Below are 25,571 nucleotides of genomic sequence, written 5' to 3' on the forward strand. Positions count from 1 at the left end.
GGTGGAAGGGGTCGGGGGGGTTCTGGGGGGGCGGGCGGGAGGTGGGGGGCACGGTGGTGCCGGGAAAGGGGCCTTCGCAGGTCAGGGACCCCCGCTGCCAGGCCTTGGGGTGACCCTCGCCGTACCCCCCCAGGTTGAAGCCCTGAAGCGGTGCTGCCAGGAGGCGATGGGTGCCCCAGCTCGGGCACCGTAACCGGGGCTGGAGGCAGCATCTTCTCCTGCATCCCTGGTCTCACTGAGCTCCCGTCCATCAGTCTGGCATCAGCCTGAAGCACAGGTGGGCCTGGGCATGGTGATCTCTTAGGTCTGCCTCTTAGGTCTGCCCTACGGCTTTGGGATCCATTCTTCAGGGAAGCAAAACTCGTGCAGAGCCACTCAGCCCGTCCTGCCCGGCTGTGGAGCAAGCCCACCGCCGTGGAGTCACCACTCACGCCTATTGAGATACTTCATGGAATCTCAACAACGAGCAGCTCGTGCGCGTGTGGTCCTTTTGCAAGATGAAACACGTAGCGGCATCACCGCTGGATAAGCTTTCAGAAGTCCTGGCTTGTTATTTAAGCAAGGCTGGGCTGCCTGTTGTGATTTTTGGGTGCGTGCGTCCCCACTCCCTTGCCTGAGTGGTGCTTACATCGACCGACTCGTGGGTCCCGAGAGCCGTGCCCCTGGGGATGTTCTCCCTTGAGCTCAAAGCAGCGGCAGTCGACCGGGACCGACCCAGCGGGGTGTATTTCGGAGCTGCCGGGAAGGAGCTCTCATCTTTGAAGCTACCCCTGAGCAGATGACTGACAAAGTAATGAACGGGAGGGTGCCCCTGCCTGAAAAAGCCTTGTCCGAGGGCTACGCCCGGCTGCGGTACAGGGACACCTCTCTGCTCATCTGGCAGCAGCAGCAGCAGAAACTGGAGTCGGCCCCCCCCAACACTTACCTGAGCCGGAGCCGGAGCATGTGGTACTCGCAGTACGGCAACGAAGCCATCCTGGTGCGGGACAAAAACAAGCTGGATGTCCCCAGGGACACGGGGCAATCTAAGTTTTGTGCTATTATGTAATTTCGGTGGTTTTGCATTAGAAATTCACACGTGGAGACAAACCAGACTTGCATCAAGCTGGGGGAGATGGGTTTGCACCATCCTCGCGACGGAGCTGCGGCTAAAGCAGCGTCTGCAGGATGGGCCAGAAAGGCTGGCTGAAGTTTGTTTGTTTTCGCTGTTGGTAGCATCAGATTTTGCATGTCATTGAGCGTGTGTAACGGAAACAGTCTCGCTCGGGAACTCGCGAGCCTGTGTTTGCTGCCTGGCATCTTGGCAGGGTCCGTGCTGGACCATGTGTTGCTTGTAAGTGGCTTGTGTACGGTGAGAAGCACCCGCTGTCATTTGGGAGCCATCCCCAGCAGGCGCTTTTACTTGCTAGTCCTTACGCATTGCCAAAGCTCTGCGAGTGCTGGTGGGAGAGGTGAGCACAGATCCGTTTCCATCGAGGCTAAGATTTTAGGGAAGTCATCTGCAACTACCCGGCCATTATTTGTTCTGCTTGCCCTGTCTCCCTTTAATTACTGCCCTGGAAGTCTCTTACAACCAGGTAATGAAGTGATTTATCGTGGTGTGCTACAGTTTCATCCCGTGCAAAGCAAAGGGCCCTTTCTGATGCCGCAGGACTTCTGGAGTCGGTGGAGCTGACTCCCTTCACGCAGGTAGAGTCCCAGCCCACGCTCCAGGAAGGGGTCACCAAGTGAACGACAGGCCCAGGAGAGCAACGGGAAGAAAGCTCCTGTAAATACACACATCCCCTGCTAAGGGACATAAGGAAACTCCGACACAGTACATCCCTGCCCCCAGAGACCAGTCACAGAAGAAAACAGTTTACTGAAGTTTGCATTTAAGTTTTAATGCACGCAGTAGCTTGGAAGGGTTTATTTAATTCGGGTTGGATAGTAGATTCGGTGCATGTATTTTAAAAGTTGTGCCTGGGAGTGTTTGTTTCAACTAACGGAAGGATTTTAGGAGGGAAAAACACTACAGTTGCACTTCCTGGGAACAGAGACTGCTTTTGGGTTCTTTCCGTTAGAGCTGAATCCCTAACTTGCTCAAGGCAAGGTCAAGCGGAGAAACTCAACCCAGCAAGCACCTAAATCTTTATTGAAAACACAGCAGTAGCACTTCCAGGGGTACTAATTATGTGCCCAGGGGTCAGCATTAAAGTATAACACTGGGCTTAAGTTATAGATTCCCCTTATGTCCTGCCTAGGACGTCCTCCTGCAGCGCTTAGGTACAGGCTTAACTTCAGGCAAATCAGTATTTGATGTTGACTTCAGTATGGATTATTTACCTGCCTAAAATGAGGCACAGTCATTACTTCTGTTATATTTATCTAAAACTTTTTTTGCATTTTTCAAGCACTTTATTTATTTTTTTTAATACAGTGAAGAAGAATCTCTTCCGCCTCTCCCGTGTGGGTGAAATGCTACAACACACACACTCAAGTTTGCTGAACTCAATGTGCGGAGCAGAACGTACCTGTTTTAACGTGAGATCGCAGGGGTTTGATGTACTCAGCCCCGATCGTAGCACGTGTATTCACTGCAAACCATAGGCAGCTCATTTTTTTTAAAGTACTATTTATGCATGCGTTGATGTTTGGTACCTGACGTGCGTGCTCATAAAACTAAACCTGCTGATGGACCTCAGTGCTTCACAGACCTGTGCATTGCTCTGCGCACTCAAGTAGTCCTCTTGATCTTGCCAGGAGTAGCTCTGGCTGAGAAATATTTTGGTGAATAAATGTTTTTCAACTGGGGAAAAAGCATTTAACAAGATTCACAAAATTAGCGAGACTGGGAAAGCTGCCGGCAGCAGCGGCGGTGCTCCTGTACCGAGCTGTTTAAGGTAGAGCAGCGCCTGGGATGCGTCACCCTCCCAGGGCTGCGAACGGGGGATTATTTATACCGGGGGGCTGGAGGCTGGTCTGAGAGCTCCCCTGGAAACTGCGGGTGGAAGCGAGCTGGAGAGGCAGGAGAGGGGGGTTCAGGGCCTTTCCAGCAGCCCAGGGAGCATACGAACTCCGGGAGTTTAAGGAACAGCACATCCCCAAAACCAGCTGTTCGGTTTCTTTACTTTTCTTATAGAAAAAACATAGATTTTTTTTTTTAATTTTGATTTTTTGGGGTATAATCAGTCTCTTTTTGTTTATGTGGCTGGTAAACCAAAATTCAGTTATTTAAAGAATGGTAATTGCACTGTACAAGAATAAAAACTTAAATGTGTGCATAAATTCTTCCAGGATTGAGGCTGGACATGACAGTACAGGAAGAAGGTGACTTGTTCTTCCATCTCTCCGTGAACGTGACTGTACGATTTTCCATGTCTGTGTGTCCTCATTAGCCACAGCAGGTTTGTGGAGCGGCTGCTATCAGCGAGCATTTCTGTAAGCCAGTTGTGTGGTGTCGATGCACTTGTTTAAAATGCTGTTGTAGCCTCTTGGATGAAGTGCATTAAAATGATTTGAATGCATCTTTGTGAGCAGCTGTTTTTTTCTGCATGTTAATCACTTTGGCACATGTGAGGATTACAGCTATTATCACTCCCAATCCCCACCCAGGCAGCAGAGGGAAAGCTCAGCAGATAGGCAGTTTCTCCCAGTCGGGAATTACCTTAGTTACTGGTTGGGCTGGGGGTAACCTCCCTCTCCAAAGGCACACCACTTTACCTGTGAAAAAGCCTCCTCCAGGTTCCCAAGGCCAACAGCCCTTGTCAAAGCTTAGTGGTGCAGCGGGGGATGAGGACAGCCTCTGGCTGTCACCACGCAATAACCTCTCTCGCTACAGATAGCGGGGTGAGCTGAACCTCAGCTGTGTTCTGCCTGTCCTCAGCCTCCACCGAGTCTGTAAGAAGTAGCGCTGCTTGATGCGCCTAGAAATAACTCACTAGTAAATGCTAAAGGAAACATCCTCCTGTGGGGCAAAAACTGCCTCACCGGAGATTTTTAGAGGCTAGGCTGAACAAACATTTCCTTTGGGGGCATCGTTGATACAACACACAGCGACACTGATAGAACAGCTAAGCAGAACAGGTTTGCTGGAACCTTCGAGAGATCATGGCTTTTAAACCCAGTGAGCAGGAACAGAGTTAGAGAAAGATTAACCCTGGGGAAACCTGGCTGTTGTAACCCTTACCTTGTAAATAAACCATCAGGCATGCATCTGAGAAAGCTACAGCAAAACCAACCTGAATCCTCTCCAGGGACCAAAATAGATTTTGGCCGCCATACAGTAATGTCAAGACTCTGCTGTGAATGTGACCAGGCCCCCTGGGCCCCCCCCTTTCCCAACTGTGTCTGCCACGTCCCGGTCACCCTGGGCTGGCTGACCTGCGGGGCCAGCACCGGCTGGTGGAGCAGGTGCCACTGCCAGCACTGCCCAGAAATTCCCTCTGGTTCCCTCAGGTCTTGGCGGCTTGAAAATAGTCAGCATTACACCTGGGTGAAATTTTCACCTCCTCTTTTTCAGCTGAGCTTACCTCCATCAGATGCAGTTCTCACATAATCTAAGACCCCTTCAGACTGTAGGCTTCTAGGAAGAGTAAAAGTCCTTGCTTGGCTGCCCTGGTGCATTAAAGCAGCCTGAGTGTTTCCCTCACCAACAGAAAGGTGTATTCAGAGGTGCCGGACTGTGATTCGGAGACCCCAGGCCAAGCTGGCAGTGCCCCAGACTTGCCCCCTGCTCTGAAGGCAGTTTGCCCTGTTAGTGTGGCACTCCATCAGTGCTAACAGCTGGACTTGCAAAATTACTTCCAAATTATTTCAACGCTCATGGCACTAGGGCTCTTGGTATGTTTGTGTTCGTCTCTTAGCAATGCTACACACAACTGAGTGCTTGCTCCAAGCCCTACAGGTTTTCAACTGGAGCAAGCGCCACACCTGAAAAAGGAGATGAGGAAAGGGAGAGGAGAGGGGAAAACATGGGATCAAACTGCACACACAAAACAATTTTTCTTTTTATTATGAAAACAAAACAAATGCCCCAGGACCAGGGTCCATGATTACCAGTAACATCAAAGATTACTTTCTAACTCTTTTTTTTAATTCTGTTGTGTTTGAGGCCAGCAATTTGCAATAAACAAGCTAAACTACTTACATTGACTCATTTCTTTTCAGTAACTGACATTTACAGGAATATACTAGAAATGGCACTAAAAAGTTTTAAGAAAAAGAGTTACGGTAAATTTGCATGCACATCATACAGAAAAGTAACATTTTTTTTAAATATTAAAAAAAAACCAAAAAAACCAAAACAAAAATACAACAACAAATCTTTCTGGATTGGTTATGCCAGTATCAGGGGTAAGTTCTAAGTGGCCTGTGTCAAATCCTAGCTGGTGGTTTATCTTTTTTTAAAAATGACATTTAAAAAGATATGCAAATACCATTTCTTTAAAAAAATGCATCTCATTGTTTTACAAGCAAGATAATGCTGCTAGTGTAATGAATCCTCACCCTAAATTTATCTTCAACAATGCAGAGCCTGCCCACAGTTAACCCTAGTGGTAACTGCTCATGTTTGAGAATACGTCTTTTTAAAATCCAGTACTAAAAAGGTTGCGGTTTTTCTTTGTCATGCCCCGATCCCTTCCCCCTAGCTCCAACCCCAACTTTAAAAAACATCATTCCTTTCAAAACAAGGAAAAAAATTAAAAACTGGTCTAAGAGTCCCCAAAACAGAGAAAGAACTAGATTAGGTAACTGCAGTCTGCTTCTACCACATAGAGAACATGGAAAGAGACCTCACTGGGTAACTAATTTGTATATATACACGCACACACGTGCTTGTGTATGTGTGTGGGTGGGTGCGTGCATCTATCATACACACACTCCCAAACAACAGTTACATAGTCCTGAAATATCAGTTCTACAGTTACAAACCCTGTCGGTAGGAAAGTTTAAAATCACATCAATACAAAACTGAAATGATTTTGTATAGACAACATTTGGTTAGCAGAAAACTGTTGTATGCAACAGATTCCTTTAGTAGATGGATCAGGGCCTGAGCCCATGGGATGCGGATCTCCCTCTGGTCCCGCTGAGCCTACATCTGATAGTACGCCAAGAAACAGGCTGACCTTACAATCATATAAAGTTTAACAAAGTTTTTAAAGGTGCAGTAATGCTGGTTGATTGATAATAGGTCTGGTCAGATATTGTTTTGTCAAACAGGAATTCGTCAGAAAAAACAGTTTCAATAAAACTATTTGTGTGTATGTATACATAAGAAATCATACAGATTTCAGTGAAGTTTCCCCTGGAAAACAAAGTTAAACTTTGTTCGTTCAAGAAAAATTCTACCATAAAAATTTCAATCTTTTTTTATTCTTAAGTTTAAAAATGTTATTTCAAATGTTCTACGTTTGATCATTTTAAAGTTATTTCATGACATCTGTACTAACATGTCATGCAATACAAACTCAGTTAAATAAATGCTCTATTGTTTCAGTTTCCAACTCATTTAAGGGCTGCTGCTACTTACTATGGACTGAAAACATCTCTTCTTTCCTGGAGACACTCTGATCTGGAGATACAAGAGGCACCACTACTGACATGTCGGGAGATAATGAGCACTACAAACAATGCGAAAATGAAAAAGTGTAAGAACAACATTTTGAAATGAAGAGTCACCAATTTCTTTCCTGAAATGAAGGTCATGCCAAAATGGATTTCTCCTGTGAACTGCCATTTCATAGGGAACACCTTACTTTCCATGAAAGCAAACAAAGTTTCCCACTAAATGGTAGCCCAAGTCGCAGCTGGGTATATCAAAGATACGCAGGTGGTTCTTCGTATTCCTTGGTGGTTTTGGTTGCTTGTTTTCCTTGCAATTCCCCAAGCTGGGACAGGTCTGCCCACTAAAATAGGGATCCTCCTCCAGCACTGCAGACAGTCCCAGGCCAGGCCCCTTTCCACCACTTCACGCTTGGCCCCCGACCCTTTGGCTCTAACCTTTCCACCGATTTCAGTGGGACAGACCTATGCATCCTGGAGGAACGTCTGTACCCCGGCCGTGGTCAGCAGGGTTGCCCCCGACGTCGGAGGACGAGGCATGCTGCAGAGCCAGGTCCCTGGGCTTTGCGTGGCGGTGATGCTGGTGAGAGCGGCTGCCGGGTGGGCTGCTATCGCCTCCGACACCGGCTGCGGTTTGTTCTCCGCACAGGAGCACGTTTTGGCCAGAGCCACCACCACGTTACGTCAACGGCACAGCTCAGGATAATGCACACAGGAAAAGGTTTCAAGCAGGGAAAACCAGGAGCTTGTTTATCCAAGTTGTCACGGTATTGAATTGGTTGCAATTATTTTAATTAAAATACTAGTTGGTTTTGATAATGCAAGTCTCAGACAATAGGAGAAACACAGATGAAACCCAACCCCATTAAAAAAACCCTAAGGTCTTAATTAGGTGTATATTACATTTCCTCATAGTAAATTCTGAAAATATATTACTAACGATCTGTCTAGGGGAAGATATTTTTAAGAGCAGAATTTAAAAATTACAGGAACTAAAAATAACTCCATTGTTAATGGAAAACAAAAATCATTAATTTCAGTAAGAATTGGAATACCCTAGTTCATCCGCTTTCAAATACTATGGAAACTATTTGCAAAGACTTGAGAGCCTCCTGCCAAAAGGCCAAGCAGCCCGGTGACTGCAAAATGAGCCAAAGATGCCCAGCAACTTCTAGGAGGAACTCAGTGCCTCACAGCATCACACTTCCAGCCCTTAGCAAAAAAAAACAAAACAAAACAAAACAAAAAAGGAATTCTTTTCTACAGCAAACTGTGGAGTGTTACTGCCACTATACAGGTAAGACATGGTCAGAGGCACGTCAGCTGTACGAGACGCACATCTGAACACTCTGAAATGCTGATCTTTGAAAGATAGATTTTTAAAGACAGATGCATAAGTGTCTAGCTAATAAAACCTCAGTCGATGGGCAATAAGTGACTGGCAGCTGAGTGTGGATGCAGTCAGAAGTGCAAACCATGGAGTGCTAATAACAGGCTGGCCCTGCGCTTTCCCGGCCTTCCAGCAAAGGGACATCCCCCAGATCTGCTGTCTTAGCTCTTAGGGGCTGAGCGTGCAATGAAAATCGTGTGCTGGGGCTGAGGAGTCCTTCAGGGCCACTCACCTATGTGAAAAACAAAAGCTGGTGCAATCTGCACCACGGGGCCTTAGGCAAACCACTAATAAAGACCACAGCAGGGTGAATTTTAGGGCTACCCCACAGTAGAGAGGCAGCCTTAGGGGCTGGTGCTGGGAGAGGGAAAGGCATAACTTTCTGTTAAACTCTGTATATTTTTCTTTACAATAAAAAGTTAAGAATTTACAATAAATTTCTGCCCCTCAGATTACAAATTTTATATAATTATAGAACGGGTGTTTTCCTAAAATTGGATTATAAAAGAAAAAACTCGCTGTTCTACAAAAAAAAGGGGGGGGGGAAAGACCTCTGGAAATATTACAGAGAAAATAATAATGTGCTGCATCAAGAAATTGTATCTACCTGTATGTCTCCAAAAATCTGTACAAAACAGGAAAAAGGGGGGCTGGGGTGAAAAGATAAAGAAGAGAGAAGAAAAAACCAAAAATGAACACACCAAACATGACAGAGCACCAGACACACGATAGAGTGGACTGTAGCACCTGTAGGTATAAAGTCCATTGGATTTAAATAAAGTCTCAGATTTTTTATTTACTTTTTTGTTGTTGTGGTTTTTTTTTTAATCTGGTTCAAACCACATTAAGAGTCTGCATTTCTGCTGGTTTGCATAATGCAGCTTTGCTTTTGTTATTTTTTTAGTAAGTTTTAAATCACCAATGGTGTTTAATAAATAAAGTACTTGTATATACATGAAATTAGGGACAGTGAAAACAGTGTATTGCAGCAATGCAGGTTAAAACATTAGGCTGGACTAAAAAAATTGCAAGCCTTAAAAAATTGTCTCTTTTTTTTCTCCCTCCCCTCTTTTTTCTTTTTATTGAGGTAAGCATTTCAGTGGCTGGAAACCTGCACCCTGCATGACACAGAAGTAGCATTCCCTTTCTAGGAGCTCACTACTGAAACGATAAGGAGGGGGGGGACACCAAAAAACCAAACACACACAACATCCCTCTCCAATTCCCCTGCCAGCTCAGCCTCAGCTGGAGCTTAAGTGCTCCCTTATTTTAAGCCCAGACTGAGGTGCTTGTCATGGAGAAAGTACTTAAGCATATGTCTAATAACGAGCACATGACTCGCCTTGGTCACTCTGCAGGGATCACTCTGAGGTCCAGCTGAGAACTTTCAGCCAAAAACTGTTTTCAATTAAATGAGAACTTTCACAGAGAGTATCCATTTCCTGGAAATTATCTATTTGATGTTAAAAATAACATTCCCAAGAAACTTGCGTGTCCCTCGCTCCCTTCTTCCCAATGTATCCCCAAGAAAAATGAAAATTTTGAGTGGAAAAACAGGAAATGCAGCCACCTATATTGCTCATGTGCTTTAAAGTTAAATTCATGCTTAAATACCTTCCTGAACAGGTGCCTATGCCTCTACCAAGATTTAAAAAAAAAAAAAAAAGCATGTTAGCAATCCACAGTACATGAGAATTTTTTTGATTTTTTTGTTTTTATGTAAAAAGATGATAGCATCTGACATTTTCATCACACTGTAGACTTCGAGATTAAGAATACTAGTGCTAATAACAAATACACCACCTAGTTCAAAAGCTAACATCTTTCAGATACAGTACCATTTTACAGAGATTTCTTTTAAAAAAAAGATTTTTTTTTTTTACCTTGTGTGAGCCAGGCAAGGCTTATTAAAAGAGAACATTCTGGGGAGAGGGAAGGGGCAGGAGGGAAATGTACTACAAACCTTGCAGAACTTCCTATTTGTCTCCTGCTAAGAGTTCAAAGTTCTTCCATTTTCAACCAATCTTCTTCAGTTAAAATGTATTTTAGAGACTTTATGCAAAGGGAACTATTTGTCATAAAGTCTAGTCACACACACACGCACACGCAAAGATCTTTGACCTATTAAAAGAGTGCCCCCCCCCCCCCAAATGGAAGATACCTTTTATAACACTGAATTAAAAAATAAAATAAAAAAAGTCAGAGAAAGAGAGAGGAAAAAAACCTGACCACCGTGGAACAAGAGCAGTATATTAAGGAGAGAGAGGAACACTGCAGAACATCGGTGAGGGTGATGTCCGTTTTGTGTGTAAGTGTCCGTAACTCATTCTGAATCACTGCTGTCCGAGCTGGAGCCGCTGGAGCTGCTGCTCCCGGACTCGGAGGAGCTGCTGCTGCTGAGGCGGGAAGGGCCTCCAGAGGGAGCTGAGCCAGATTTCTCTGCGGGGAAGAAGGCAGCGATGTGGTTACTTGCAAGGAACTGAACTAGAGAAGGCTTGCCCGCAGCCTTCATCCTCCGTGGCTTCATTCACAACTTCGTTTTGCCTGGGCAGCTTATTTACCCGCAAGCCTTTGCTCGCTGCAACAAGGCCTGTCGCGCCAATGGATGGCAAGGTTTCTCAGGCTGCAGGTGACCACGAAAGTTTGGGGTCTGTGCAGGAGAGCAGAGCACCTGGGGAGTTGTGTCCACAGCCCTGCATGCTTCGGTGCAACCTCTGAACCCAAGAAAACCCTGCTTGACTTGTGCGAAGCTGGAAGAAGCTTAGTTCGTACTGGAAGAACCTTTTGTACCGTTTTTCACACTACTGCACTACATGGGGGCTTGGGCTTTTTTTAATCCCACAATGGAGGAAAACCATCCATTAGATACCCTGCACTACTGGTCTGTATGCACAGTCCTGCACAGGCTAACACAGAGCAGGTGACCTTCCTCCCTCTGAAGGATGAATTACCTCCAAGACACCTCACATTTACAACCCAGGAGACCTTCCACCTGGGCAGGGACCAAAGCAGCCCCCACACAGAAGCTCAGTGCCCAACAGTAACTCGCTGTGCCCCTACACTAGTGACCAACTGGGGTAGCTGTCACAGACAAACCCAAAGCTACAAGAAGGCAGCAGTTTTGCTTCAGTGAGGAGCTCTATCTACATACACAACTTTCCGGGCATTGTTAGCACAGTAAAACCAAAGCCGTTACCTTTCTTTGCAGGTTTCTTGTTGTTGTTTAGCTGCCCGCTGACGTCCTGTAACCGTTTTTCTAGTTCTTTCTTCTTTTCCTGAGCTAACTCTTCTTTTGACTTTGCTGCTTGCTTTTTTCCACTTGCAGCTGTGGAGGAGGAATGCACAGTTTCTGAAACTGCATGGTTGCAGGCAAAAAAGAGTGGACATCACTATTTTACAGGGCATGTAAATCTGCGCAGCCACTCCGCAGTGACGCTGCTAAGATGATGTGATCACACTGCAACTACACATCCCAGATAGAGGACAACACATGAAGTTGTCTAGACCATCCAATCACCATCATCCTGTAACATGCACTTTTTAAGAGAGACCTTCTGGAAAGTATTTTAGAAAATAGAAATATCCATGTAATAACCTTGTAGCTACAGGTTACTTACCAGCCAGTTATATGGTCAATAGTTACACATTTGTAATTACAGAATTGTTACATGGGTTTTCTGCCCTGTAAAATAAAGTGTCCCATTAAAGGCTGTCAGAAGTAAGCATCTGCCATTATAACTTAAGATACCTCACGCAAGAATCTACTGTGTTTTATGTTGCTTTAAATATAAAACAAAACAAAAAGGACAAATTGAAAACCAACCGAGGCAAAGGCTGGCAGACAACGAGAATGTAGCTGCATCAGTTAGGATGGAAATGGTGAGAAGTACCAGCAATACTCATACTTCTGAGTAGACGAAATATCCCTCCAGAGGAGGAGTAATTGAACACAGGTGTTGGCCAGTATCAGAAGCACAAGAGAGGGGCCAGACATTTTGCCTGATCCAGCAAGGAAATACTTACATTTCTCACTGCTTTAAAGCAATGATTTAAAAAAAAAAAAAAAAAAAAAAAAAGGTCTGGAAAGCACAGTCCTAAGAGGGTGCACCCCCGAACACTAAGCATCGCAATAGACAGCAGGAGAGCCCAGCTGGGGCCAGGCATGCCAGCCTGCCAGCCCAGGGTGTACCAGTCTCAGAGGAGAGGACGAACAGACATGGAGGTTATCTGCGTTACTCTGTGCTTTGGTTCTAAAGCAAAAGGATGCTTCTTGTTCCCAGCCACTCTGGAAAAATCTTTTCCTGAGCTATTCCAACAGTGAAGGACTAGGGGGAGGGGGGGAGGCACAGAAATCAAAGCACTGTATCAAAAAGCAAAAAGGGTCAAAGTCTGAGCTTTGCTTAGGCCTACCTGAAAGTCCTGTGGTGAGGAAATGGAGGTGCTCTGCAAGAGTTGTGAGTAGTTATTGTGTTATACTCTTAACAGGACAACTCCCTGTTAACCAACAAGCAGATGGACAGAGCCAGGACCACTTCAGGTAAGTGATCCTATTGCTATGCAGCTGGAGCTAAACTCTCAAGGGGCCGCAACAATTCACTCTCTGTGGATGAGGCACAGAGAAAAGTCTGTCCCATACTGAACCGTACACTCAGCAATGCATCAACATTAATCCTCTGATCTGATAGAGACTGAGGGCGATATGGTGATCAGGCCATCTAGGAAGAGCAGTTTTGGGGTGAATATACAACCCAGACACTTACACCCAGAATCCACAGGTTGCCCGAGTAACTTTGTGCAAGTTATTTATTCCCTTGGTGTTTTGGATCCCAACCATGCTTTCTGTTTCCTTCCTAATTAGATGCTAAACTATTCAGGATAAGAAACTGATCCTTCCAGATGTGTGCACGTAACACCTAACACAATGAGACTGAAACCTTTATAGTGCCTTCTAGATTCTAGATAAGTAGTAAAGGTATCACACGAATCTTGTAGAGGAACACAATAGTCCTCCAGGTCTCCACAGCATGACATCATGAGAAGAAAGAACAGAAAAAATAGAAAGTTTCTGTACATTTTCTTGGGAGAAAAGAATCTCTAAAAAAATCCCTGTCATCACATACCCAACAGCTGGATAAGAGAATCCCAGCACACATGCCCTGACTCCAAAGCTGAGCCCAAGAGCTGGTGGAGGAACATGTGCCCCAGGAGGTAACTTACAAAATGGTTTCCTTTGTTTTTTCTGTAAACAAGATTTCACGTATCTCTCCAGTTCTCGTAAAGTTGTGGGCTTCAATGTTTCAAAATCTATTTCTATCTCGTCGGGATTGGAGTCTCTGAGGGAAGGTTCCCGCGACTGGATGATGTGCACCACCCTGCCTAGCTTCTCCCCAGGCAGGCGGTTGATGTCCAAGCTGAGCTGTCGTTTCTCATCATAGGTCATGGGCAGACCTTCCTCCTCCTCGTCTGAATCGTAGGTTGCAGATGCCTGTTTGCCTCCTTTCTTGGGCTGCCTGGGGGGGTTGGCAAGCATGGAAACATTCATGGGTATATAGAAGCAATGAACTCTTTTCTACCCCCTTGTAACAAACATCCCAATGCTCTTGGCTTTGAACCTCTAACCAGATAGCTTGAACAGCATCACAACTTCTGAAAGAGTTCAGAAATCTGAGATCAGCTGTGCTACTCCTATTATATTTTAGCCCTGTGAGGCATGACAACAAGCCCATGTAGCAGCAGGAGGGCAGCAATGAAACGGCATGTTCTTGCTGGCTGCGCAAAAGGCAAAAAGCAAAACCTTATCTGAGAGTGATCAGGCAGGGATTCTGAGAGCGCTGGACAGTGGAAATATGATGGTTCCACTGCCAGCTCTAACTTAAAGACTCCCTGGAGTTGTATGGGAATGGGGACACTATTCAACAGCAAATTAACTGCTCTGACAACCAAGCTTCACCAGGAATTCAATGGGGACAGGAGAACTGGGCTGGAAGCTCCTGGCATTCCCCTTAAGGCAACTTGCAGAAGGCAGGCTCTCACCTGTTAGCTGTGGTTGTGCTGTTTGCTTTCTTAGCTGGGGCTTTCTTCTGTTGGGTTTGTTTTGGTGGTTGAGCCACCTTGGGTTTCTTCTCCTCCTCAGCTTTTACTTTGTGCTTTTCTTTTTCCTTCTCTTTATCTTTCTTTTTCTTCTCTTTTTCCTTCTTCTCTTTTTTTTTCTTTGGTTTGTTCACTGGTGCTTGTGACAACGCAGCTAGCTGCTCATGGACGGCCTTTAGCTGGGGGAGAACAGTGCAAAAATAAATCAGACTTCAAGGCAAGATAACTGATGCCTCCACATACCATTCCTCTACATCCCAACATGTAAGTATATCCCAAAGCCAGTGATCAAGCAGTCTAGTGATTGAACTCAGGAGACTTTGCTTGATTTGAAATTTAAAAAAAAAATGTAGTGCAAGTATGCAGAAGTCGACTCAAATGAAAACATCATTCTTGTTTTATAGGGCAAATAAAAATTAAGGTCAGTAGCTCCGTCTAGAGTGCTGACAACTTGGCCTCTGGAATCCTGGGTTCACTTCTTGGCTCTCCTAATAGCTTGCTTTGAGACACCAGATAAGCCATTTTATTAATGCTTCATTGTATTACAGTAGCACATGTAAGCACTGTAGCATCTGGCATTGTATATCTGCATAATAAGAAAGGCCATGGCTTAATCATTTGCAACCACAACAGTCACAGACAGGGTACACGGGGACAATATCCCACAGGAAGCTTGTGACAGATTTTGTTATGCCTGAGCTCTCATACAAAACGGGGGTCTCTGTTTTTCCCAGATCCCTAGTATTGTCTGCACCTTCATTCATGCTCTGGGATCACAGAAGGAAACACAAAGCATCAGCACCGAGAACGGGTATCTCAAAGAAAGTTAACATTACATCAAACATGCACTTATTTCACAGCTGAGCATTTTTCCCCCTTACCTGGCAGAAGGGGAGATTGCTTTGCTACATCCCAGCTTAGATGGGATTTTTAAGAACAAAATTAAACCCTTCCTCCTTCTATGCCCTTTCTACTGCACAGACACAAACACACAGCTTGGCTGTTGCAGTACCTGCTCCTGGAGCTCTGCCAGCCGAGTCGCTCGCTCTTCTTCCGAGTCTGAGCTATCTGAGTCAGAAGAGCTCTCCTCACTGCTGTGACTGCTCTCTGTGCTTTTGCTCACCACTGGTGCTGTTGGTGGAGGCGGAGGTGGGGGCTCTGCAGGCTCATCGGGCATTTTTGCGAACCTCATCTCAAAGACATCCTACAAAAAGGGGGAAAAACTGGTGACAAAAGGAGCCTCAGCCACAAAGACCTCACTCTGGCCTTTTAAACACGAGACATCCCACCACAGGTCAGGGTCTTATGGCACTACACAAGGTGCTGTACAAGTAAATAATAATGTACAGATAGGCATATGTATTCTGTAAGCCCAAGAAAATTCTTCCATTACTTTATACAGCAACAATTATAACATTTTAGGAGCGGAACGTGGCATTGGGCCGTGCCATGTGAAGAGCGCAACAGTTCTCCAGCAGAGAACATGGCTCTTGCCAAGGACTGGAGGAATCACCGACTCTCCCTTGTTGGTGCCAAGAGCAGATCCACGCCTGGATCTCCGAATCAACACCTTGTAGCTGAACTAAACGTACTCTGGAAGACACATTTGCCAACACCTTTACCTGGAGCTTCCTGGCCATGGCTACCACTTCATGGTCTGGAGGATTGTACTTGTAACAATTAGAGAACATTAACCGAATATCTGCTGCAAAACCTTGTGCATCCTGGTATTCCCGACTGTCCATTTTTTTCTGCAAACAAACAAGCCAAAGGGAAAGGGGAGAAAAAGCCATAAGCAAAAGGCATTTGTAGCAACTGCATGGAGGACATGTGCATCTTGGAGACAGCTCAGAATAGCCTCAAAAATCACATTTGTCTAAGAGAACAGTAGTTTGATCTGGCTTATTGGTTCCTAAACAACATTCAGAGTTTCTGCTTTTTAAAACAAGCAAGCAAACAAACACCAGACAACCAAAGCAGTTGATATTGCTCCATAACAGTTTAAACACTTTAAGATTCTAAATCTGGGTTGTTTTCTTTTTCTAAGTAGTACTATATAAATCTGTTAGGGTCCACATTCTATTAGAAAAGAGAGTCATTTAGAGAAAGGGTTTGCTGAATCAGAAACTAATGTAAACACAGATCATGGACAGGAAGGGCAAGAGCTAACAAACAACCAAGTTACAATTACAGGAGTACCTTAAGCATGTATTTCTATGTGCTGCTTGCATATATTTGCCCTGTAAATCTGAAAGGGGCAGAAAAGATCATGACCAACTAACTCTGACTTCCTGCTAACACAGGGCGTGAATTTTGCTTGGCGATTCCTACAGCAAGATAGGCATTTACAGTTAAACTACAACACCTACTCTTGATTTAAAAGCCCAACTGATAGAGAATGAATACAGAATTCACCCTTTATGAACCTATTTATAATGTTATTTCCCAGTGTAGTGAGGATAAGTATCAGGAGCTAAATATTTGCACCTTGTTCCTTTCTCTTATTTTTCAGCTCTCACTTTCATCCACTTCTCTCGCTGTTCAGGACTGAATGACTTGGCTTTAGAGAACAGTTTAAAGCATTCCTAGAACTTAACTGATTTTATGCATATATTACTACTACGTATAAAACCTTAGCTCAAATTACTCCTACTGAAAGGAAAAAGAAGCTAACACTAGATTTCATTTGCATTTAAAAGACCTGGCTTTAAAGAAATTCTCTATTTGCCAAGTGCTTGCAGGCCTCCCTTCTGTATGCCTTGTGGACCTGTATCCCCCAGTGAAGGGAAGGGGCTGACTGGCAGACAGGCTGCAAACATGATGGGGAAGACACATCCCCTGTCCGAGCAGAAAGCAGGGGTGCTTAGGGTCTGTAACCCACGCTAGAAGCCTTAACACAAAATTCCCATTTGTTCAATGGAAGCTACCGGTATTGCACAGCTACACGGCAGACCTTGTAACTACCTTGAAACACTGCAATGACTCTTAAGACTGTTTTTCTTCTGAATAGGGCAGAATTTCACCTCCAAGGATGCAACTTTGGAGGGACCTGCATTCCGGGTGGTGACGTTCCTGCAGCCTTACTCCCCTGCTGTGCTTGCAGCCAGACATCTATCAAACTTTTGTGAGAAGACCTCATTCTCTTGGTGAATAAACTAGGAGAAAGCCTCTGAGCCACAGCACAAAGACGGAAAGGAAAATAGGTTTGTGCTTCTCCTGTCTGAAGGAGAGCTGACCTTGTTTGAAAAGAGTCTCAGGCCAATTCCAAAGCAAAACATATGTTCAAACAAAATGGCCCATTTATTTTAAAATACGTCTTACTGCATGAAAGGCCTTTTTGATGCGCTTATATTTGTTTGGCACACTCAATGGCTGATTACTGCCTATGAAATACATTTCAGTGTCTGAGGCTTCGCTTTCATCCAAACCCAACAGTTTTCTAGCCCAACAGTTTTAATGTGTGGATTTTTGGTTTGTTTTCTTGTAAAGAATAATTAACTTAAAAGGGGGGGGGGGGGGGGACTGTAAATCGGTGGCCTGGAATATCTTCAGTTACAAATTCACTTTGAGATATCCAGCTGCTTAAAAAAGTTATTACATTTACAATTGCAAATCAGGAGTCATAGACAAGCCGGACTGGCAGAGGTGCTGGGAGGCCAGCAAGTCCATTCTCCGCCCTACACAATATTTATCACAGCAATCTCATTTTTCCCTCAGCAATCAAATCACTTGTTTAATATTCTTTAACGTTCAGAAATTTGTTTCCTAATGTCTAATGAGTCTCTTTCTCTAAAGTAAGCCTTGACCTGCCCACAGAGGATGCAGAGAAAACCTTGCTCCCTCCCTTCTTGCAGCAATTTTTTTACATGTTTGAAGACTTAACATGTCCCCTTTCCATTTTCTCCTCTCCAAGAGTAAACTGGCCATCAGTCTGTCCTCAAAGCACATGCCTTGGGCATGGCATCAGGGCAGGTGCTGATGAGGGACAGGGCCACACAGGTCCAGCGACTTTAGCAGAGAAAAGGCTATCTCTACCAGCTAATGAGGACTTAGCCTGATTTCTGGGGGCCTAATTGCACCTTACAGAAACTGTCTCAATAAGAGCAGCTGCTTTGTGAAACTGTGTTTGTACTCTAAAATAGGTGCAACTAAAGAAATCTTTAAAAATTCCACCAAAGAATGTCTCCTCACGTTCAAGACCCTGAACTCAGCCGCTCTGAAGCCACAGCAATTCATTGTAAGGAAATTAATGAGTGTAGTTAGATCCCTGGAGGTAGCGCTTTATTCCAAAAGTAAACACCTTGTATAAATCCTCTTGCATGGTGAGGACTTTCTTGTTCACCACTGAGTAAACCAAAGGCAGAGACATCCACATCGCTGCTGCTGTGACCCAGCAGCCAGAGGACAGAGTGGGAGAAGAGGTGCTCCAGGTTCCCCCCAGCTCCATCACGGGCACAGCACCCTGCCACCCCACACCAAAGCTCCCCAGCATCGGAGAGGGGAACATGAACATGCCACTGCCAGCCCCTGCCTGCCTGTGGAAGAGGGCAGCAGAAGCACAGTGCTGCTACAGCTTCATAGCAAGCATTTCACCTACTAAGGGGAATTAGGGCTGCTGCCTCGTAATTTTTAAAGTGTAACCCATGCCTCTGCCTCCCTCTCCTCCAAGCAGTTCTGCTCTTCCCCTCCCCTGTGATGACTATCAGAGAATTGAGGTGGAGATGTGCTCACTGATTCTGTCCCTTCAGCTCTTCCCGCTCTCAGTCCTAGCCCCAGCACGGCACTCCAGCACACCACTCCAATCCCAGCTATGTCAAGCTCAGCTACAGCCCCTCCACCTCTCACCTGCCACCAGCACAGTCACGACAACCAGCCTGCCTCCTCCACCACGCACACAGAGAAAATCTCCAAATCCTTCTGAAGCACACCTCTGCTGGGTGTACAGCCTGAAAAGAATGCTTCTGGACATGAAGGATATTCTCTGAAGAAAATCAAACCTCACCTAACCAGAGAACCATGACAGAACCAAAGTAACAAGCAACCAGGTACTGGGGAATCTATCATAGCTGCAGCAATGCTTATATGCTTTACTCTCTCACATAATTCCTTCAAGGTTAGTTTGAAGGCCGTTAGTTGCACTGCTTTACCGCAGCCATTGTCACTTGTGCAGAATTAAATCTAAAAGCTTTCAGAGCCACAGAGAAAGCCTCTGACACTGGAGAATTACACTGCCTGCAAATGGCAGGTTTCTGTTCCATGCAGTTAACGTGTTATAGACTGCATCTCAGAGAAGTCACACTATGATCTACAAGCCAAGAACAATGATAATAAAACACTCCATAAAAAAACAATACCAGACAGCACTTCAAACAAGTTTATTAAGGAAAAATACTACCACGTGGAAAGACAAATCCAGAGTCTTTACATGCAAAAGACTCCCCTGGGTCTCCAGTGGAGACCAGTCTTCTGTCCCACACTAGTCTCCAGTCTTCTGTCCCACACTAGTAAGGTACAGAGGGAGAGTATCACCTGCACTTGCAGAGAAAGTGCAAGTCAGAGGTGTACGCTTTTTAAAAGAATGAAGCTAGGACTATAAAGAAAGATTTAAGTGTGAAGAAGTCACCAACCCAAGAAATCACAGTTTTGCACCTAGATTTTGCAGAATACAGCACAGAATCCCTTGCAATAAGAAGCCACCTAACCAGACATGGAAATACCAGCTTTGACAGAGTCAGGATTTCACACTCTCCACCTCTAATCTTACTGCATTCACCCAAGGCTTGATCTACCAGGCTGCAGGTGTCTCTGGAGACCCACAGCACCCCTAGGAAGCCAAAGGAATGTGACTGAGCTGAGAATAGGTCTGAAAGGAATAGGTTTACCAGCAGTCCCACTAAAGTCAGTACAGTAACTGAATGAGTTCATCTAGGACATGATCATCTAACGACTTGTGTTCACAAGACTAGCAGAGAAAAGACTATCGATAACACTTCATCACTCTAACGTGGTAACAAAAAGAACAATTGCACTCAGGAAGAGATGCTTCTTCCCATCTCAGTCATTTCTGTGAATCAGCCACACTTTGAAATTCCTTTAGAGCTACTGGCCAGTTTACAGACTCTTAGAACAGATTTTGACGTGTAGCCTATGATAAGCATGGGCAAATGTAACTGTATGCACAATAAACAGAACATCATATATGAAAGTTCCTGATGCCACTCCAGTACTGCACCTCTGATCTGACTTACAGAAGAGCACCAGAAACCCCATTTGCAACCTGTTCCTGCTCCCAGCTCACTCAACTGGCATCAGAGGAGCAAGGTCAGACCCACTCAGCTGAGAAGGTAGTGACCCCTGGAAGGGAGCAGATCAGAGTGCGTAAGTGACCCTGCTTTGAGCAGGAGGCAGGCCTCCTGACCAACCTGAATTATCCATTAGCCTATGATCCAAGCCGTGTGGATGGACCTCCAAGCTGGTGGAGAAGGGCAACTCCAATGCAAAGCGAAGTGAGCAGACCTTGACAGCAAATCATATAGTTAAAACAATGTACAAGGATTAAGTAGGCCTTCAGCACTAGGCATTCAAAATCAGCAGGATGGCGAATGCACTGCAGTACCAAAACAGAGGGGAGCTTCTTCCTTCCTCATTCATCCATGCTTAAGAGCAAGAGAAAATGGAAAAACTTATGCAAGAAAACACTGGGACCTTCCTCTGTCAGCAGAACATTGAAGGCAGGTAGCCAGCTTTGCAGTCTACCATGTTCAACCTAGCCATTTCTCCTGCTTTTACCACTGTATTTCAGGCTCCCTCTTCTTGCCTGCAGCTCAACTCACCCTTCGTCTTGCCCTCTTCTCCTTCCAGGAAATTGCTGTAGGCCTTTACCACAGCTCAGCTTAATTGCAAGTCAAAAGTACTGCACGTTGCACTGGCTTTTGTAAACAAAGCAAGGGCACTGCAAGCTCAGGAGAAGAATAGCCTCCAAGCCTAGCTCCACCAGAGCCCACTTCCAATACCTTTGCCAACTGACAGATGGTGTTTTCTGTACAAACCCAATCAATAATAATTAGTACTTAGATAGTGCCTTCCGGATATCTGTCCTCACAACAGCCCTGTGAGGTAGGTTAAGTATTATTATCTCTATTTTATGACTGGGAAAACTACGGCACAGAGCTGCGGGGAAACTTGCTCAGGACCATAGCATCAAAACAGCAATTAAAACTCAGACACTGGTAACTCCTGGTCTAATCCTCAACGCACAGACCGTGACAACTGTTCTCTCACCACTAAATAATGCTAATAAAAGTACTTGTAAAAATATTGCAGCTGTAGTAAGAACGTTTGCAGCACCATGGCTGAATGGCATAGCACATCAGAGCATGACACACTGCTTCCAGGTACTACGTAGGACTTGCCAAGGAACACGAAAGGACTCATGAATGCAGGTGCCCTTTTGTCACCTGGGCATTTAGACAGTCCCAGGCATTGGCTCAGATGGCAGACAAACACTTCTGGCATGCTAACAAAAGCCAGCAGAAATACCTTAACTTTCTGCACATGGAAGAAAGTCTCACCTCCACCAACACTGATTCCAATGGCCGGCTGACAAGCAGAAGATGAGAACTAGAAAAAAACCACAGCTTTGCTCCAAGGATATTTAGGAGGGATTCAGAGAAACCTCCCAGTCTACTGGGAAAAACACCTTTAATATTGGACCATACTAAGCTAAGCTCTTGAAGAGCCAAGCGTGAACCACACAAGCATCACAGTATTTCCTCCCCTCCCCAAGTACCAGGCGATCATCACGTTCCGGTTGGAATTGCTCAGCGTAAGCCTATCTGGACCATACATCATGCCAACAAATAGGCAGGCAGCAGTTTCTGGAAATGGGATACTATCAATCGAATCCTATGAAATACAGCACCTCTTCTTCTCAGAGTGCAACACAATCCCAACGACACAAGTTTAAATAGCCGGACTATCCACAAAGAGCAGAGGATGCCATTGTACAGTCTGCTTTGCAGGGCAGAAAAAAAACCAGATGTCCCCAGTTACGGGGAAAAAAAAAAAGGAGAGGGGAAGGAAACAAAATATAAAATATCCAGATGATATCCAAACAGGTTCAGTTTTCCACCCTTGTCCCTTCCCCCTCCCCCAGAAGAAGCCAGTCCTCTGCAACCAGAGGGCTGCGACACCCTGCAAAAGAGGTGGTAAATATGGACGTACTTTAACAGTACTGAGATCCATGGGGTGTTTGATAATATCATGATAGTCATGTAATTCCAAGGCCTCTGCATCAACAGGCTTGTAAAAGGGCCATGCATAGGCTGCATGCTTCTTCGAGAGCATCTCCTTGAGAATGCTGTCACAGTACTTGAGGTGCTCAGAGAGTTTGCCCTTCTTCCCTGCATGCTGGGGGACCTCTCCGTCTTCAAGGTCTTTCTTTGGTGGTTTGATGGGCCGGCCGCCGCTCTCCCGTCGAGCGATGATTTTGGCCTGCTTGGGGTCCGAGAGGGGCGTGGGCGACTCGCTTCGGCTGGCAGTGATCGCAGAGGTGGTGGGGGTTGTCGTGTCTGCTTTCCGCTTCACTCCCTTTTTCTGAAACAGCAGATGAACAGGCCTCATGAATACATGCCCAGCTCTCGTGCTACGCTAGCAGAAACCTAGCACAATTCATCCTTATTTTTGAGATCTGCCTGTCCCCTGACAGAAAATACAATTACTTCACTGGGATAAATGGGACTTGTGACCAGAGGCTTCAACACACAATTCAGCGACTACAACACATGTCATCTGAGCCACAGTAACCAGCCATTTGCACGTCTCCAACCCAACCCCAAACATGATGCAAAATGTGTTAGCTCTATGTATTTCACTGAGATTTAAACTAAGGACTCTTACCTCATGTTTGCCAAGGGAAAGGAGTGCGCCCAGTCGATTACTGCAGCTCAGCTGATGCATCGTGACTTAGTAAGTGTCAGTAACTTAACCACATGTCTGAGTCCCCAGTGGCAGGATCAGGCTATAAGTTCTGAACCAAAGCATATTAATCACCAAAGACCCATGAGCCCTCACTCCCTTGTATTTAGTGGGTGTGCTAAGGTAGATTGCTTATTATGGACAAGAGCAAGAATTTAATGATTCTGCCTTAAGCAAATAAAACCTCTCTCACATAAATTCAAGCTGTGACTGTCCAGTCAGCTCTCTTGTGCTCCTACGAAGGATTTATTTCTCTGGAGAGAGAGAGAAAGGGGGGAAAAAAGTTCCTTAGGGAAATCTAAGTGAAATCTTAAGTAAATCCCAAGCAGAATTACTTTTGCAGTGTGTATTTGGCAAACTCACTTCTGGCTTCATCCTTGAGTTTTAAAATTAAATTGATTCTCAGAAGCAAGTTATTTGGACAGAAACTGAAGTATGAGACAGGCTTCTGAGGAGGACAGCTTAGCTGCAAGGAGATCCGACTTACAATTTCTCTAGTAATTCCCAAACTATATGGTTAAATAAGCAAAACAATTCTGTGGCTCTGCTGGCCCATGCAACCTCACATCACAGAACACCAATACTGTTGCAGTTAATTTCCCAGTTTAGGAAATAAAAGCTTTCTCTGAGCTATGCTTTCATCATTTTTAAAGCTATACACAGCTTGCTAGGAAAATTCCAATTATTTAGAGCAATGTTTTCATTTACCCGTAAATTAACATAGTAAATAGCGAAACACCAATGGCAACTCCCAGAAAATTCCTCAGTAAGGCAGACAGAACTAATGCACCCAAAACCTGCAGGCAACATCAGTCTCCTCCAACTGGAGTGACAGGCTTGTCTTAAACCGGTTTATGGCAGAGAGGAACATTCCTCATGCTAGAGTCTGCAAACCTTAAAGGAATAGTCCCAGTGAAATCAGGGGGTCAGTTACAGAGGGAAGAGATGCTTTGGGCTATATGGTGCAAAATGGGGGAAGCCTCCAGCCTTCTGGTTCATGGAGCATCAGCACTGGCTAAGGCTATGGTCAGATGAGAGCTTGTAACTGAGTTGGAGCAATTACAATTGACATCACCTTAGCTGGGGTGCAGTAAAACTGGCAAAATTTTCTCAGCCCTCTCAAACTCGACAGCAAGCACCTGTCTGAGCACACCCCAAAGGGACAACAATGGCCAGAGAGGCAAGGAGTCAAATGCGAAGAGAAGGAATGTACATAACCAGCAGTGAGGGGATGAAAATAAAGCACTGCTTAGCAATATTGCTTTCTGAAGAGGAAGGGGTCGAGTTCTCCATTTACCTTGACTACCGGTGGCGTAGGAGGCACCACGGGCATTATCGGAGCAGCAGGCGGAGGGGGAGCAGCAGCGGGAGGGGCAGTGACAGGCGGGACATTAGCAGTGATGGTTGGCACAGGGGTGGCAGCAATGACGGGCGTCTGAGACACGGCTGGAGGAACGTTCTGGAACGGGGCCGGCGGGGAGACGGAAGACACGGCCACTGCTTGCTGCGCTCCTTTCAAACGACAAAGTGAAAACGCACTGCAATGTACTGATGGTTACAAGTGCCGACAAGACATTGGGAACAAAGTGACACTGGTGCCACTGGACTGTGCAATCATGGGCTTGGCAAAAGACCCCCAGTCCAGGGCCACAGGAAGAGCACGAAGGACACAGTGCGATTTGCTTGGTGCTGTTACCCAGGGGTCAACAAAAAACGAGAAATCACTGACCTAAGTCCTCGTACCATGAGCTTTAGGCCAGCCACATGCAAGCAAAATACTTCAAGCTTTGCACATGGGGTGTGTTGCTCTGGGACAGTCTTCACTCCTCTTGTGCTCTCAGAGCAACCCTGTGCTCAGCAAAAGAGCAGGAGCTCAAGCAGAAGGAAAGGAGGGAGATGACTCTTCTGGACAGCTGCTGTCCTGCACAGACCTCAATCTGGGAGCGTTTTTAACCACGCGTGACAAATGGTAACAACCACTCCCCTACTGCCAGCTAAACACCCAAGAGTCCAAAGCACTTCAGATTTGCCACAACTTATACGATGAAAGAAACAGAGCTGGGAGTAGAGCCTAAGCCTCCCGATAGCCAGGCAAATGTCTCTTATGCTACACCTGCACTGTTAAAGAGCTGCCTACTAGTGTAAAGTTAAGGGGGACAAATCTAGTAACTAATAACCAAAGCAGCAATGCTCCTCTATGTTTTTATAGCAACTTTTCTCAAAGGATGCTGAAAAGACACATCATCACAAATTTCTCTGAGCTTGGAAGAAGTTGTAGCTCCATTTGGCACCTGAGATGTGGGAAAACAAAGAGGAACAGTTGACTTTCCCAGAGCAACAATTAGACCTTGTTTACACAAAAAAATTTGCAACAGTTTAATTCAGCCCACACAAGCTCCTTTACGAACTGTTTTACCGCGCTTACAGACATTTTAGTCCTAAATCCATTTAAAATCAACTCTAGGTAAGCTGAACTAAACTTAGTTTCTACTGATATGCAATGGTCTATGCAGCTTTTTGCAATGGCTTAATAAATCCATTCTGTTGATCAAACTTTATTCTATGATGT

General features: G+C 45.3%; 2 protein-coding genes across 8 annotated transcripts in view; one reads left to right on the top strand and one right to left on the bottom strand.

Annotated features, from left to right (window-relative positions):
* The first annotated feature begins 296 nt into the window (after positions 1-296).
* Positions 297-3,497, top strand: BRD3OS (BRD3 opposite strand). 4 transcript variants are annotated; one of them, XM_075519751.1, is made up of 2 exons: positions 297-1,333; positions 3,277-3,497. In XM_075519751.1, exon 1 carries the CDS (start codon positions 779-781, stop codon positions 1,046-1,048), a length of 270 nt encoding a protein of 89 aa, XP_075375866.1. In that variant the 5' UTR covers positions 297-778; the 3' UTR covers positions 1,049-1,333; positions 3,277-3,497. The 4 variants fall into 4 exon arrangements, 1 of the variants encoding a protein (XP_075375866.1); XR_012778219.1 differs by having other exon boundaries at positions 1,044-1,866; XR_012778220.1 differs by having other exon boundaries at positions 1,044-1,768.
* A 1,473-nt stretch (positions 3,498-4,970) lies between these two features.
* The window catches only part of BRD3 (bromodomain containing 3), a 51,443-nt gene continuing 30,842 nt past the window's right edge, over positions 4,971-25,571 (bottom strand). For 3 of the 4 annotated variants that reach the window (XM_075520016.1, XM_075520015.1, XM_075520018.1), the window contains 8 exons: positions 24,300-24,514; positions 22,250-22,621; positions 15,649-15,777; positions 15,039-15,230; positions 13,970-14,205; positions 13,154-13,446; positions 11,133-11,261; positions 4,971-10,375 (listed from right to left, as the gene is read on the bottom strand). In XM_075520016.1, the coding sequence (XP_075376131.1) occupies positions 10,260-10,375; positions 11,133-11,261; positions 13,154-13,446; positions 13,970-14,205; positions 15,039-15,230; positions 15,649-15,777; positions 22,250-22,621; positions 24,300-24,514 (1,682 nt within the window). In that variant the 3' untranslated portion in view covers positions 4,971-10,259. Of the gene's footprint in view, positions 10,376-11,132; positions 11,262-11,553; positions 11,619-13,153; positions 13,447-13,969; positions 14,206-15,038; positions 15,231-15,648; positions 15,778-22,249; positions 22,622-24,299; positions 24,515-25,571 lie in introns of those variants that run through there. The other variant, XM_075520019.1, reaches the window with a different exon arrangement.

This window comes from Mycteria americana, chromosome 17 (assembly GCF_035582795.1).
Source record: "Mycteria americana isolate JAX WOST 10 ecotype Jacksonville Zoo and Gardens chromosome 17, USCA_MyAme_1.0, whole genome shotgun sequence".
NCBI lineage: Eukaryota > Metazoa > Chordata > Aves > Ciconiiformes > Ciconiidae > Mycteria > Mycteria americana.

What these genes read in the sequence shown, in the direction of transcription:
- BRD3OS (XM_075519751.1), top strand. Translation starts at nt 779, where the DNA reads ATGACTGACAAAGTAATGAACGGGAGGGTGCCCCTGCCTGAAAAAGCC.